This window comes from Gobius niger (assembly GCF_951799975.1).
Source record: "Gobius niger genome assembly, chromosome: 13".
NCBI classification, from domain to species: Eukaryota; Metazoa; Chordata; class Actinopteri; order Gobiiformes; family Gobiidae; genus Gobius; species Gobius niger.
The window spans coordinates 11,954,051-11,967,862 of record NC_136864.1 but is presented as its reverse complement, the minus strand read 5'-3'; the positions used below and the strand labels follow the sequence as shown (position 1 = coordinate 11,967,862).

Below are 13,812 nucleotides of genomic sequence, written 5' to 3'. Positions count from 1 at the left end.
CAAAGCCATGCGATTATGGATAATGCCCTCAATCAAAAAATAAAGGTTGTGTTAACTTTGAAATCTGTACCGAGGCGGCCCATGACTTTCAAAACTAATGAAATCACTGCTACAGTTTGGCATTTCAAATCCTGGCTGTCAATTCCCATCCGCATCCCAAGCCTCTTTGCGCAAGAACAGGCCACTGTACTCACGTCTGCAGCACACATTTGACCATAAACTGAACGTCCTCTTAAATGTGTTTCAGCCAACCAGGAACTTTGGCATATGGCTCATTACATGGATGGTTATAGATGGTGTATGGCTATAATAAGAAAAGAAGAGAAATTACCTTAATCTTTTTTCTTCAATGAAACGTATTGCAAAGTGTATTGTTAGGATTTACAGTTTCAGTTTCTTAAAAAAAAATGGCAACAAACATTGGCACAAAGACAAGCATTTGTCAGTTTGATATTCACAAAGACTAATGTTCTATAGCGAAGCTTGCAGTCCACCGTACCAGCTCCGTGGAGGAGGTGACGGACAGGAGGGTATTAGCCAAGCTCACCTCCATCATGGACAACACCTCCCACCCACTGCACGGGACTGTAGAGGAGCTGAGCAGCTCTTTCAGTGACAGACTGAAACACCCTCAGTGCAAGAAGGAGCGCGACCGCAAAGCCTTCATCCCCACTGCTGTTAAACAAGACTGTAAAGTAACAAGTGCAATTACCCCTTTGCAGAATACATGTACTAATCCCTGTATTTAAATCACTTACCTGCGTCATTTTATCAACCACTTGCACTGTGATGTAAACCTGCACTGCTAATACTGACTGAACATGTTTTGCTATCTGTTTACTTCATTATTTACTGTTTGTACTTTTGTCACCACAAAGTCCTTGTACATACATAACACTATTTTACTATTGAATTGTTTTTTGTTTATTTTTCTCACATTTTCTGCCTATTTGCACACCCTGAGTGTTTCTAAGAGCTGAATGTAACAAGTACATTTCTCCATTGTGAGATCAATACAGGCTTATCTTACCATTGTAGTCAGCAGACCGTCAACTCTCAACAGAAAAGAGACATACCTTAGATATAGCCTTGTTCAAAACTGGATACTTTTTATTTGAAACATATCATCAACCAACGCAATATTCAGGCTTGTCTGTTGCCTGAGGCCGCTGCTTAAAAACAGACTATGGTAGGAGTATTTCCCAGCGGGCACTGAACACGTATTTTGCACAACATTATACCTAGGGGGCGCCAGAGGTCTGCATAATTTAAAGCTCTGCACAAGGTTCAAATGGTTTAAAGACGCTTTCTGTTTGCTGATTCAGAGTGCAACTTCTGCCTACAATAATTACGCACACATTGTTCTCTTGGCTTAGTGCCAGCTGACGGAAGTGAATATTTGCGAATATACTATACATCAATGTGTGGGCCATATTGACCGCTCGGTTCAATGGGAGACGGTGGTTCAAATACGGCCGAAAAAAAGCAAATGCCCGGGACTAAAATGCGTTGGAAGATTTTTTGTATCGAGTTGAAATGTAAAAATGTTCAGAGCGGTGTGATGCGTGTCCGCTGTAAATCACATCTGAATATTAAATATAAATCATGACACATTGATGCCATTTCAACATTTAAGAGTAAGTGTCTGAAAAGTAACATCTGTGTTAATTCTAGGCCTAATACACCATTTGTATCAACTAATTTTGCCTTTTTTTAGTCATCTTCCGTCGCTCTGTGTGGCATTCACGTACTGAAACTCAAATGAACGAGCCTAATCCGGGTCTTTGAACGCACCTCGGTTCCTTCTCTGGCCTCGTCGGCTCTCGCTCCTAGTCCGGGGCTATTGTTGTGCCTCTTTTGAGGGCACCACTGACCTATCAGCGGGCGGTGATTTGGGGATATTTTAATTGCTTTGCCTTGCCTCAACCCCGCCATATTAACAAGCCTTTGTCAGCCGGCGGAGCATTGTCTTTTTTGGGGGAAATACTACTCGGAATCCCGTCGCAGGACTTACTTGGGGCTGTTGGAAGTAGTTTATCGGTATGGGACAGTTCGAAGAGGAGTGAGATCTCACAATAACGAGGAGGAGATCGCTTCCCTTTTGGATTGTCGGATCAACAACAAAAAACGTGGGAAAGGGACCACAGGACGCATGTAGTCACAATACAATAGTGCAAAGGTCGCTTTTGAGGTAAGGCACGCTCGACTTGGAAGTGAAGAAACTGGGCCTAGCGTTGTGGCACTCGAGGAAAAGTTGCGCGTAAAAGTGCACGAAAGTGAATCTGCTCGCGTCTTTGTAAAGTTTATTCTCTTGATTCGCTCCGCATTTACCACTCCTAGCCCGCTCTATTGTGCCATTCTTTCTCCACTACCCCTGCTTCCAACTTGAACAGACACGTTTGAACTATTCAAAGCACGAATTCTGACTCCTCTCCTGTGCATAATCGCGTACTAAAGCAACTTCCTATTCCCTTTCCGCCGCCTTATTTCATTGTATCCCGAGCTATCCATTTGGCCGAGGCACTTAGCCTATTCCTGCCTCACCCTGTCCCACTGTGAGCTCCACTCCAGTCAGCTGCTGCGTTAGGCCCCAGCTGTTAAAGCCTTTTATTGCTAGACACACAGTATACTATTACCAGGCTTCCCAGAATGACCATAGTCTTGTAATTTAACTCCTAATATGTCATTCCCACGGATGTTCCAGCGCCGTGTTGTTATTTCGGTAGCCAACTTCCCCAATTTGCACACTCTACAAAATGCGCGGAGAAAGCGTTAAAAATCTAGTGCAGCTCTTGCAGTGGGAGCTGATCTGTGCACTGTACTCTGGAGCCTCGATAATCCACTGTATTCCACGGTAATCCCGGTATTGGCTGAGCAGTCCTGTCTCGTCGTTACGCGTTCACAGCTGGAGGAAACGAGGGCAGTTGGCAGAGCGTGGAGGAGCGCGAACAGGTGGTGTTGGCACCAGATCAGGGACCTGGTTAAGTGTGAGAGAAGAGTTATTATCGCGCAGGGGCTCCTAATGGATGGATGTGGCTGCTTTGGGTTCATTACACTGATTAAGAGTTTTTGGATTTGTGACTAATTACATTCGCAGCAACACAGTTTAGGATCGTGTTTCAACACTACAAGTGCGGGGTGTAAAAAACAGCCCCTTGTTCTGCGGTTTCATCACGACCCAGGTGGATGTGCTTTGAAGCAAGCGCAATTACATTTTTTTGTGCACCCTACCGCAGACAACTGGTGTATAGATGAGAAGGTTCACTGTGGTTTGTGCTCTTTCCATTTCGAGCAAGTAGGTCGTGGGTTGTTTTCTGACTCAGCAACACAGAAAACTCAGCTTGATGTCATGTATTGTTTCATTTTAGTATCGGCTGTTGCACCTTGGAAAACACCGAACCCGAACACACAGACTGAAAAGCAGATCAGCATATAATATCTGAATGATGATGATGATGATCTGTGTATTTAATGATTGCTCAAACTAAAAAGTCTTCAAAGTGGGACAGATTTGAAACTGTGCCTTTTACGAGGAAGAAAAAGTTGATATTTGTGCGTATTTGTCCTTGTACTGACTCAGCAGCCGTATGAGCCGTATGAGTGGTCAGCATGGCACCTTTACTTCCAGTCACAGTCACAGTCATACAGCAAATCTTCCAGCATCCTCCATCCTTTTTGACCTTGCCTCAAAGCTATGTAACTATGCAACTAAGGTGGAGTTCAGCCTGGAAAGTTAACAGCCAAAAAGATCTTGGAAGCAGTTTCATGTCAACATTTTGCATTTACTGTCTGCATCCCCATCACATGTACCAGGAACGACGTGGAAACATACTAAAAGAAAAGTGGGGTATAATTGGGAGGACATTCACAAATAATGAATACATGACAGCTTGTTTCAGACGCTCCAGGATCAATTGTTTCACTGCTGACCAGAAAACGTGCATAACAATTGATCAAACCTTAACTGTAGGCAAGTCAAGAGTTGGAAGAAGAGGTCTTTTCTTATAGGTTGACGATGGCTGAGTCTCTGTCCCAGTGTGATTCCAGGCATTGACAGGCTCAGCAGGTGGCCCCAGCAACATGAATGGCGTCGGAAGGAAGTCCCCCTTTTCCTCTCCCCTCTCGTCCCTCTCTTGTGTGTGATTGGCAGAGATGGCACGCTGCCCCGAAGATAAGGCTGTTGCTGCGGGGCCTGTGGGAGCGTGCCAGGGCAATTACTGAGTTACTGCTTCAGTGGAGAGAGTTCGCAGCCCCCTGGTTCTCTGCCGTGTCCTGGTGATTGATGCGGGCACTTAGGAAGCAAGGCTGTTGAGTTGGTTATTTGGCAATGTTTTTTTTTTTGTCTTCTTCTACTGTTTTTACCCAAACCATGTAAAGAATGTGCGGAGTCATGTGGCTATAGTCAACTGCTTCTGAAGGGAGATGCTCATTCTTGTTTCTTACTGGTTTGATCTTGGTTTAGGAGCTTATTTATCAAAGCTGGGGTGTGTCTTAATTTGGCCGCACAACCCATGTTAAGAAGTTAAGACAACTGAAAATCCACTAAATTCTCAAACATCAAAGCTATGTTTCATCGGGGACTGATTCGTACTATGTATAAGACTTAGACCTGGTTCATAAATGGCTTACATCAACTTGCTTTAGTGTTTCTCATGTTCAGTGATGGTTAAGTCACTGCAATCCGTTACATTTACATTTACATACATTGATCCTGTATATTATTGCATACTCAACATTGGTTTCGAAGACTACAGCCCCCCATAAAAGTCTTGTGTCATAACTTAATGCCCAAGTGACTACAGATGTTATGCAAGACAGGGAAGCTCAAAGGTCACTCGGCCTCTCCCTGAAATGTGCCATCTGAACTGATTAAGTGTGACGACAACACGGAACAGAGAGTCACTTTCTACAAAGCGTACTGTGCTTTTCTATGTAGACCACTTAAGAATCTTACCCTGCTTAAATACTTTGGTAATGCTTTCTATTAAAGGGTGCTCATTAAGTATTAATGATGTAGATAATAATAAGCTGCTTATTATACAAATATCTATTGACAGACAAGTAGGCCATTAATAATATGCTTGTAAAGACATTGATAAGCTGCTCATTATATTGTTATTAACTACCTAATGGGCTGAATCCTAACCCAATCATAATCCGTAACTCTAAACAGATTGTGAATACCTTATTAATGCTTTACGAGCACCCCTTAACATAAAGCGATGCCAATACATTTGCTCCATTTTTCAAATTGGTACAAAAATGGGTTGACTCCTTAACAAAGTTGATTGTGCCAATTGCATTCCCTGCTTCCTGCCAGTTCTTCTTCTTCTTCTTCTTCTTCTTCTTCTTCTTCTTCTTCTTCTTCTTCTTCTTCTTGATAGAAATGAGTTGTCCTTGTCCAGTTTTGTCAGTAGCGCAAAATCTCAGTAGTTTGTATCTAAGACATGCAGGTGCTCTTTTCATGCCATTCTGCAAAGTTGAAGCTCACTGTTCCTGTTTTCTCCTTGTGGGGCGGCAGCAGCTCAGTGATGTCCAAACTTTTGATCCTGCAGTGTCGAGGTGCCAAGCTAAGTTCCTCCTGCCGTTCCCCATGATAGTCTGGCACATAACCTCACATACAATATGGGCTGAACCACATATACGGGTCTCAATGTACGTCCATGAATGTGTTCCTGGTATAAGCTTTCATAATAAGCCAAACCTCAGTTACTACCTCCTTTAAACCAGGCCCGTGGATGATAAATATGGAAGTGATAACTTTATTGTGCAGAGCAATACGTGCATGGCATTATTTGGGTGATAAGTGAATTGTGTGTCATGAGAAAAAGTTAAGTTTTCAAAATACGGGAATATTTTACTGTTAGACAAACTAATGATAGGGAATACTGGATTTTTTTTAAATTTTACAATGAATTAAGTCTATAAACGTTCCAAAAACCTTCTCAAAACCAGATTTGTTTCACATCTACACCAAGATCATAGCTAGCCTAGATCTTATTAAGATTAAGACTGAAAATACAGAGCTTTTTGGTACAGTTATAAAACACAAGGACCCTGACATAACCGTGACGTGGATGGATCTATGGATGTAATGCAGTATGTTATTTTGGTACAAGCGGCTGTAATGCTTTTGCTGCCACAAGTATCCATCGAGATTTTATTACTATGCATGTTCCACTTGAGAATCAGAAGTGTCCAGGGTTAGACAGTTTACGGCAGTGCAGTGACACGGGTGACCCACATCATGTCTGTGCGTAGGCTCGCTCTGTAGCAGCATCCTCCCGTTCCCTGAGAGCCTCCAGCTAATCTTATTGTCAGTATAAGAGCCTCATTTAAGAGCCCATTGGAGAGAGGTACAATAATCTGCCTGTAATTTGATTTAAACCAAGTCAAGGGGGCTCATTAGTTACGCCGCATTTATCAAACACAAGAAAATCCCGTAAGAGGGAATTACTCTGACATTTTAACTCTGAATTTATGTTGAGTGGAATTTTTAAGTGGCCTCAAAAGATTACCCCAAAAAAGGAGCATCTTAATTCACATTTGGGCAGTCTTTTTAGTGGTTGCAGTGCATGAAAAGGATTTATGTCTCATGCACAGTTCATTTCTCACATCAAAAATGCCTCTCCTAACATTTGTACATCATCATTTACTGGGTAAAGTGTGTTTTATGCATCATGTCTGGTTTATATTCGGTCGATTTCACATCTTTGCTGTTAGCTGTGAGCACATGTGTGAGTGGATTTAGGTGCTGGGATGGCGTGTTCTCTCCGGACTCAATGGGGGGAAGCTCTATGGGCAGCTTCTCCTTTTCCATAACAAAGAACTCATGGGGCTGACAAAAGGGCCCACTCCAGCCTTTCTCTACCACGGCTTTCGGAGGTGTTTGCTTCCCCGTAGTTTCTCAGCACTGCAGTGGACATCCAATATCGAAATTCTTGTTGTTTGAATTGAGATACACATGCTCCAAGCAAGCCCAAGGCATTTACGTCACGCACCATCTTTTAAGGTGATCTCGTTTTGTTTTTTGCATTTTTAGCAGCGCTAGTGTTTCGGATGGTGCCGCAACATTAAAAAAACAAAAACTCTCGGTACATTTTTCATTGACTGAATGTTTGGGTGTAGGATTTGCTTTGTTGTTTGTCGAGCTGAATGCCGGAAGCTGGCTCGGGGCAGAGAAGTGGCTAACATTTCACCAGATCACGCTGCTTTCCCTTTGGGCTATACAGCTCACAGCCTGTGTCATTTATTCTGGGCCATTCTGAGAACAAGTGTTGTTGTGGGAAATGATGAATGTTTAAGAAAAGAATTTGACTGAGCTTGAGGCACACACATGCCGAGTGGAAAGTCCGGACATTGAAACAACCGTCCCACTTACAAAAGCCAACTGTGCAAATTGAAAGAGTTGTTTAAGGCTCTCTGGTCTAAACAGCACGGACACACACTAACATCCGTAGTTTTCAAGACTTTTGCACAGTTGATAATGTCCTGAAAAGCTTTACAATTGCGTCATCACATTGCCCACCTTTGTAGACCTATTTTCTTTTGGAGCAGCTGTGGCCTTCGTTGTATTGTCACGACTAAGTGTGTTTAGCATTTGGGACCGTGGGTGGTTCGACATGTGTCTCAGAGTGGGGTCAAAGGTCAGGGGCATGTTTGGGTTGACCTTCTCTTTGATGTCGCCGGCTGACATCTTGACATTTAGTTGTGTAACAGAGGTGACAGCGTATAGTGTCTGCTGTGGGCTTTGACTAACATCCGGCAGGCACAGTTACTTGGTGAGGTGTTTGGCCCATTGGCACAACAATTCACGGATCCACAACCGCTGGATGACTTGAGATTTGTTCTGATACTTTAACATATTGACCCAAGTGTTTGCAGATTGTGTTCAGCATGTTCATATATGAGTCATGTGTATGTAGATATGTAGAAAGCCTTTGACAGCTAGCTTGAAAGGGCTGGAAAGCTACTGGTGGAGATTCCTGCCTTTAACTATCCATGAAAGGCAAATACATTTACATTGTTAATTTTGAGTGACTCATTGAATTTCGGGACTGCACCGGATTCAAACATGTTTTCTGCTGATGCATTTGGCCAATGGAGCGACTTAATATACCACATTTCCCATTTTTTTTCCTCTTATATCCTTAACCTAGAACAAATCTAGTTGGACTTCTTGCCCCCTGTCATTCTGTCGTGTGATTTAAGCCTGTCGTGCTTATACAGTATGGTCCTTTGCTCCTGTGTGCCTGAGTGCATGTTGGACTAAAACATGCAAACTTCTCATGCTTCAATGACGCATCCTTTATCTTCATCGCTTCAGCTCCATATTCTATACCCTTGACTGAATACGTCACTGAGTCATATAGCCTTCACACACCTTTGCTTTTCTGTCTTTAGTACCATTGTTATTGCTGTAGGTAGTATATCTCAAATGCTTTTTTGTGCAAATTGACAAAACTATTGTATCGCAATATTAGATACAATACACTCAGATATATTGCAATATCTGAGTGAGATCAACACATTTGCACAGAGCTAATGCAGTTTTCCAGAATTAGCTTAAACTAAGTAACTTGTTTACCTTAATAAACTCTTTTTGTAGTCCCTCTGGGGGTAATACAAGTGTTAATGGGATGATTGAGGGTCTTTCATCTCCCCCTGGTGTCTCTGGCCAGAAAACCGCAATTGCTGCCACCAGGTCGGAGTCACCAATACACACTAATGGAATCACGAAGAAGAAGCTAACTGCGGGCTACAGTATTTGCAGCCATGTTTGAGTGAAAAAAGTTATCTTCATTGTGTAATTGGATGTACAATATCCCTCTCTCCCTTTGTCTTTTCTGTCAGCGTAGTATTTACTCTCATGGACAATTAATGAGCAGTGGCGCTTATGGCCACTAGGGGCATGAGTTACTTACTACTGCTTTAAATTAAGTCTTGTTTTGGTGATAATTTTGCGTTTGTTGAAGACTTGTTTTTACAGAATTTGCAGAAAGACAAATTACTTACAATTTGTGTAATAATGGAAAATCCAGAGTGGAAGCAGTTTAGTCAAATATCGTATATAATAATATCGTTATTGTAATACTGCCCACACATGTATCCCACATCGAAAGTTTTTTCAAATTAGTTTAACCTTGATAAATATTTCACACTATTAACCAGGAAATTTGTTTTACTTTTAATTTTGTTTACTTAATAGAACAAATGTGAAACAGTCACATAACAAAGGCCTTTGTGCTGCACTGTGTTAATAAGAAATATCCATTTGGCACTGAATGTACATTACTGAATACAAGTGTAGCAGTTTTGTTTGCTTTATAAACCCTTGTGATCAATGTCATTTTGATTTCTATTCTGTAAATTGTGAGTGGTTGTCTGCTCATGCATGTTATTTCTTTAGCTCTCCTTGAACATCTGTTTTTTCCTATTCAAATTTATACTAATCTGCCTCCATCACTCAGTCACCCCCACACACTCTCCTCTGCCTGGGGCCTGGGCAGAGTCAAATCAATGGGCCATCCTTCTCAAAGGCACAGATCCATACATTGATTGTTGCACCTCAGTAGCATTACAAAGAGACTGCTTTTAAGTCAAGGCCAGACAAACATCACAAGCAGGGAAGTGGGAGCTTATCAGGGTTTGAAATGAGACAATTTTACTGTGATCGGATCTTCTGTCTTATTAAATAGTAAATCAGCTGTGAATGACTAAAATTTAACTTTCGCTCATTTCTTGCTCTTTAGCAAATGTGTAAATTTCAGTCAGATGGAACTCTTCTGTACTTTTGCGATATTATTATTGTATTGATATTATGCAATGAGTAGATATTTGACTGAATAGATGTCATAGGCTGAAAGAGAAACAATCAGGGCAAATGTTGTGAAATCAATATAATGATTGTCTATGGTGCATAATAAAGCTTTTGGGTCAGTGGGCTAATGTCTTCTGAACCAGATGGCTCCATATAACCCCGTAATGAGGACCTAATGAAGACATAATAGGCATGGCTGATTATACATTCCAAACTTGGCAAACTTAAACACAGAACTGTTTCCCAAAGCAGAATCTGTTTATCATCTCGACACGGCCTGGTACAAACTACACAAAGCTAACACAACAACCCCTTCTGTAATATCAGTTAATGACACCCATAAAAATCGTGCGGGAAGACGAACTTTAGCTTAGCAAATCCATTAAATGTTGATTTTATTGTTTACATGTGTCAATACAAATGCATCTTGTTAGCAAATGTTAAACCCGCCCACTCACGGCAGTATTGCCACGACTGACAGGAACCAACACCAGTGGTGCAGACTGACACAAATCAGTCTGAGATATGTTTATGAACTCTCAATTACCACTTTGCAGATGAGAATTTTGCTTACAGACAGAGTTACTGTGTATAGCCCTGGTCTACGGCTGTCTTTTTTTATTTAAAGCATTTGTAACATTTGTCTACTCTTTGTCAATGTTTGCCATATGTGTAACTGCACCTTCTATATTGAGCTCGTGCATGACGGCAATTCGGGCCCGAAGTGACACCTTTCTGAGTGACAGTGCAGGATTTTAGAGGCAGTTGTGGTGAACAGGTCTGGGCTCATTCTGGGCTCATGAGGTCTGGGCTCATGTCCTAATGTGGCTCATTCTACATTAGGACATGGCTGGAACATGTAGGGGGAGGAAAATAATTATTTTTAACATTTTTAAACTCCCTATAGTCCCTTTAAAGGGGCTAGATGCAAGTTCGTGATTTTATGCTGACTACTGCCATCTCAGGCCATATTTGTAACTGCAGCTTCTATATTAAGCTCGTGCATGACGGCACTTCGGACCCGAATTAACACCTTTTTGAGTGACAGTGCAGGATTTTAGAAGCAGTTGTGGTGAGCTCATTCTACACATTAGGACATGGCTAGAACACCATCAACTCTGTATAGTCCCTTTAAATAACATGATTGGTGATGGGGATTTGGAAAACAAAACAAAAAGTTTTGTTTTATATTACTTCATTATACGTACCTGCTTGCATCACTACCTATTTCCAATGTGTATAAAAAGTTTCTCCTCCTGCAGTGCAGTTTGTCACTGAACAATGATTCCCCTTGTTTGGCCCATGTTGTGTCTTGTTCTCTCTTTTGTCTTTTTGAGGGCACCAGCAGCGCTTTCCCAAAATACCAGTGTGTGTGTGTGTGTGTGTGACCTGCCGCTGACTGCCATTTCAAACTGCGTAACATTTTACAAATTCCAGGATATGACTCATTCAGTCGCAGCTTGTTGTTCTATTGAGTATTTTACAAAAGTACACAATACACATGACACCAAACGTCTGACTCAGAGGGCAAAGACACGTTAGTCTGCGCACATCCACACAGACCACTGTTTGTGCTTTTGTTTTCCAAAAGTGTCGTGTTGAAAAATCTCAAATTTCCCAATGTTTAGAGATGCTTTCAAACCTCACTGATCAGAGAAAGAGGTGTCGTGGCTGTTGGCTGTAATTTGATCAGGCCTTTATAGTTTTGAACGAGTACGAGGCTTTGGTAGTGAAACTGGGAAGTCATATGAGGTCATTGAGGGCTTAGGATCCCGGGATACACCCAGATATGGCCTCCAGGCATGTCCAAATATAAACGCCTTTTAAAAGTGTTTGGTTTGACTTGTTGTAAACTTGACAGTACAATATTCCGTTGTCCTTGGCCATGTTGGTTTGTCGTTCGGCCAAAAGGGCTACAAGTGTGGTAAGTGCTAATTGTAAAGAGGCATTTCAGCAAAGTTTAGTAATGACAATCACATTTTGGTGGGATTTGTTTCCCTGAAGTCTCTCATTCATGCCCAGGTTGACTTTGAAGTCTACGTTATGTTCTTACGTAATGCGATTTGCCCAACGGTTTTTGAAATAGCTCATTTGGGTGAGGTTCATTAGATCACTTGTGCTGCCCATAGGTGACTGATGTTATGAATAAGCACCTTTGTTTGGTTTTTGGTCTGTGAAAACTGTTTCCTAAATTTATATGAACTTGTAAAAGAAACATAAAACACATCTATCCATTCTTCTACAGAGGACATTAAATCATCTGAAGTTAAGCCCTATTCCAGGCGTCCTTCCCTTCTGTTATGTCAAACACGTGTAATTAATAGAATATATTAATACTAACACTATGTGTTTTCTTCTCTCAGGCTTGAAGATGGGTTGTGTGCGGAGTAAAGAGGATAAAAATGCAGCTTTGAAGTACCAGCCCGCCAACAGCAATGCCACTCCGATCACCTCTCACCTGGGCCACTACGGGCCGGACCCCACCCTCATGGGACACACCCCGTCCATGAAGCCCCACAACAACAGCTACAACCACAGCGCCGCCCTCACACCGTTCGGGGGCGCCTCCTCTGTCATGGCCCCCTTCGGAGGAGCGTCCACTTCATTCACCTCTGTGGCCGTCAGCAGCCCCTTCCCCGGCGTCATCACAGGTCAGTGAGAAACATCACAAAGACCCAATTCATTCGTGAACATCACTATCTAGAATGTGTATCTAAACATTGGTAGATAAGGTATTACCACTTGCTAAAAGTGAGCTATTGTTCATTTGCTTTCATTTCAGTTGAGTTAGAGAAGGTAAAGGATTATATACATTACTGTTGAGCCCAAAGCTTTAAGTTCTATTTACATGAACTACATTTAAAATTATGGGTTATGTCAGACAAGTAAAAGTACAAATACAACTTTTTACAACTTAGAGTAGTTTTAATATATGGTTCTTTTTACTTCCACTGGCGTAATATTAAAATAAAGTATCTGTATTCTCACGAAAAAAAAATAGTTCCTCCACAGTGAGTTAATCTTTAAGTGGCAAAAAGGACATAAAATAGATGTCATTTGTCTTTCGTTGATTTTGTTCTTCAGAAAACAATATTTTTGTATATTTTTCTGGCATTTCCTTTTGAAATACTAGGATTTTTACAAAGTAATGTTACTCTTTCTTGAGTACCGGTAAATATTGTAGTTACTTACTCTACTGAAGAGGCACCAAGAGTCCCCCACACCTGCAGCACAGTGGACAGGAAACGGGAAACAAACGAGGAGGCATCCGGGCAAGACTCACAGCGAAGCTACACATGCCTTCTTGCTCTAGTGTTCTGGCTAACGGACACTCACTAAAGAATTTAAAAAAAGCTAAGCTCTTCCCAGAAGATGGTGAATGGCTGTTGTGGAGTGTAGGGAGCTGCAGAGGAGGGGGAGCTGACCAGTGCAGGACACCATGCTCTGACACAGGGACAAACCCAGGAGGCGCTGCACCGTTTCAGAGGATCAGAGGAGACTGAAGGCAGCCAGCCAGGTTTCCACCGGGTGCTACGGTTTCCTCTACCTCCAAAAACATGCTACCACACTGGCGGCGCGGTCAGTCACAGCGGCTCAGGACTAACACCTGAACACTATTTCGTTGTACGGTGACAAATAAAGCACTTACTTACTACTTACTTACTCACCTCTTGACCTCCTCAACACTGAGCATTGTTAAGCAGGCCTCGCCAAAAGCTAATTCCATCCATTCCAATTCCTCCCATTACAAACAGCAGCACATTCCACATCGTATGTAGATGAGATTTCGGTTTCATGGACATAGATTTTCCTGCTTTGGGAGATGTCATCCAGATTAGCATACATCCTGCTAATCTGCAGTTGTAAATTCATGCTCATGTTTTAAGAACTATTTTAAACTTCACGAGCTGTTTCCATTTAATTGAGCCCGGACTCTGAAATAAACCCAGACAGTTATTTATTATGCGCGGGACGTTTTATGAGAAGCAGAT

At 42.0% G+C, this 13,812-nt stretch overlaps 1 protein-coding gene across 1 annotated transcript in view; it reads left to right on the top strand.

The window, feature by feature from the left end:
• The first annotated feature begins 1,797 nt into the window (after positions 1–1,797).
• The window catches only part of yes1 (YES proto-oncogene 1, Src family tyrosine kinase), a 39,285-nt gene continuing 27,270 nt past the window's right edge, over positions 1,798–13,812 (top strand). The window contains exons 1-2 of the mRNA XM_079569769.1: positions 1,798–2,191; positions 12,184–12,471. Of these exons, the coding sequence (XP_079425895.1) occupies positions 12,192–12,471 (280 nt within the window). The 5' untranslated portion in view covers positions 1,798–2,191; positions 12,184–12,191. The remainder of the gene's footprint in view (positions 2,192–12,183; positions 12,472–13,812) is intronic.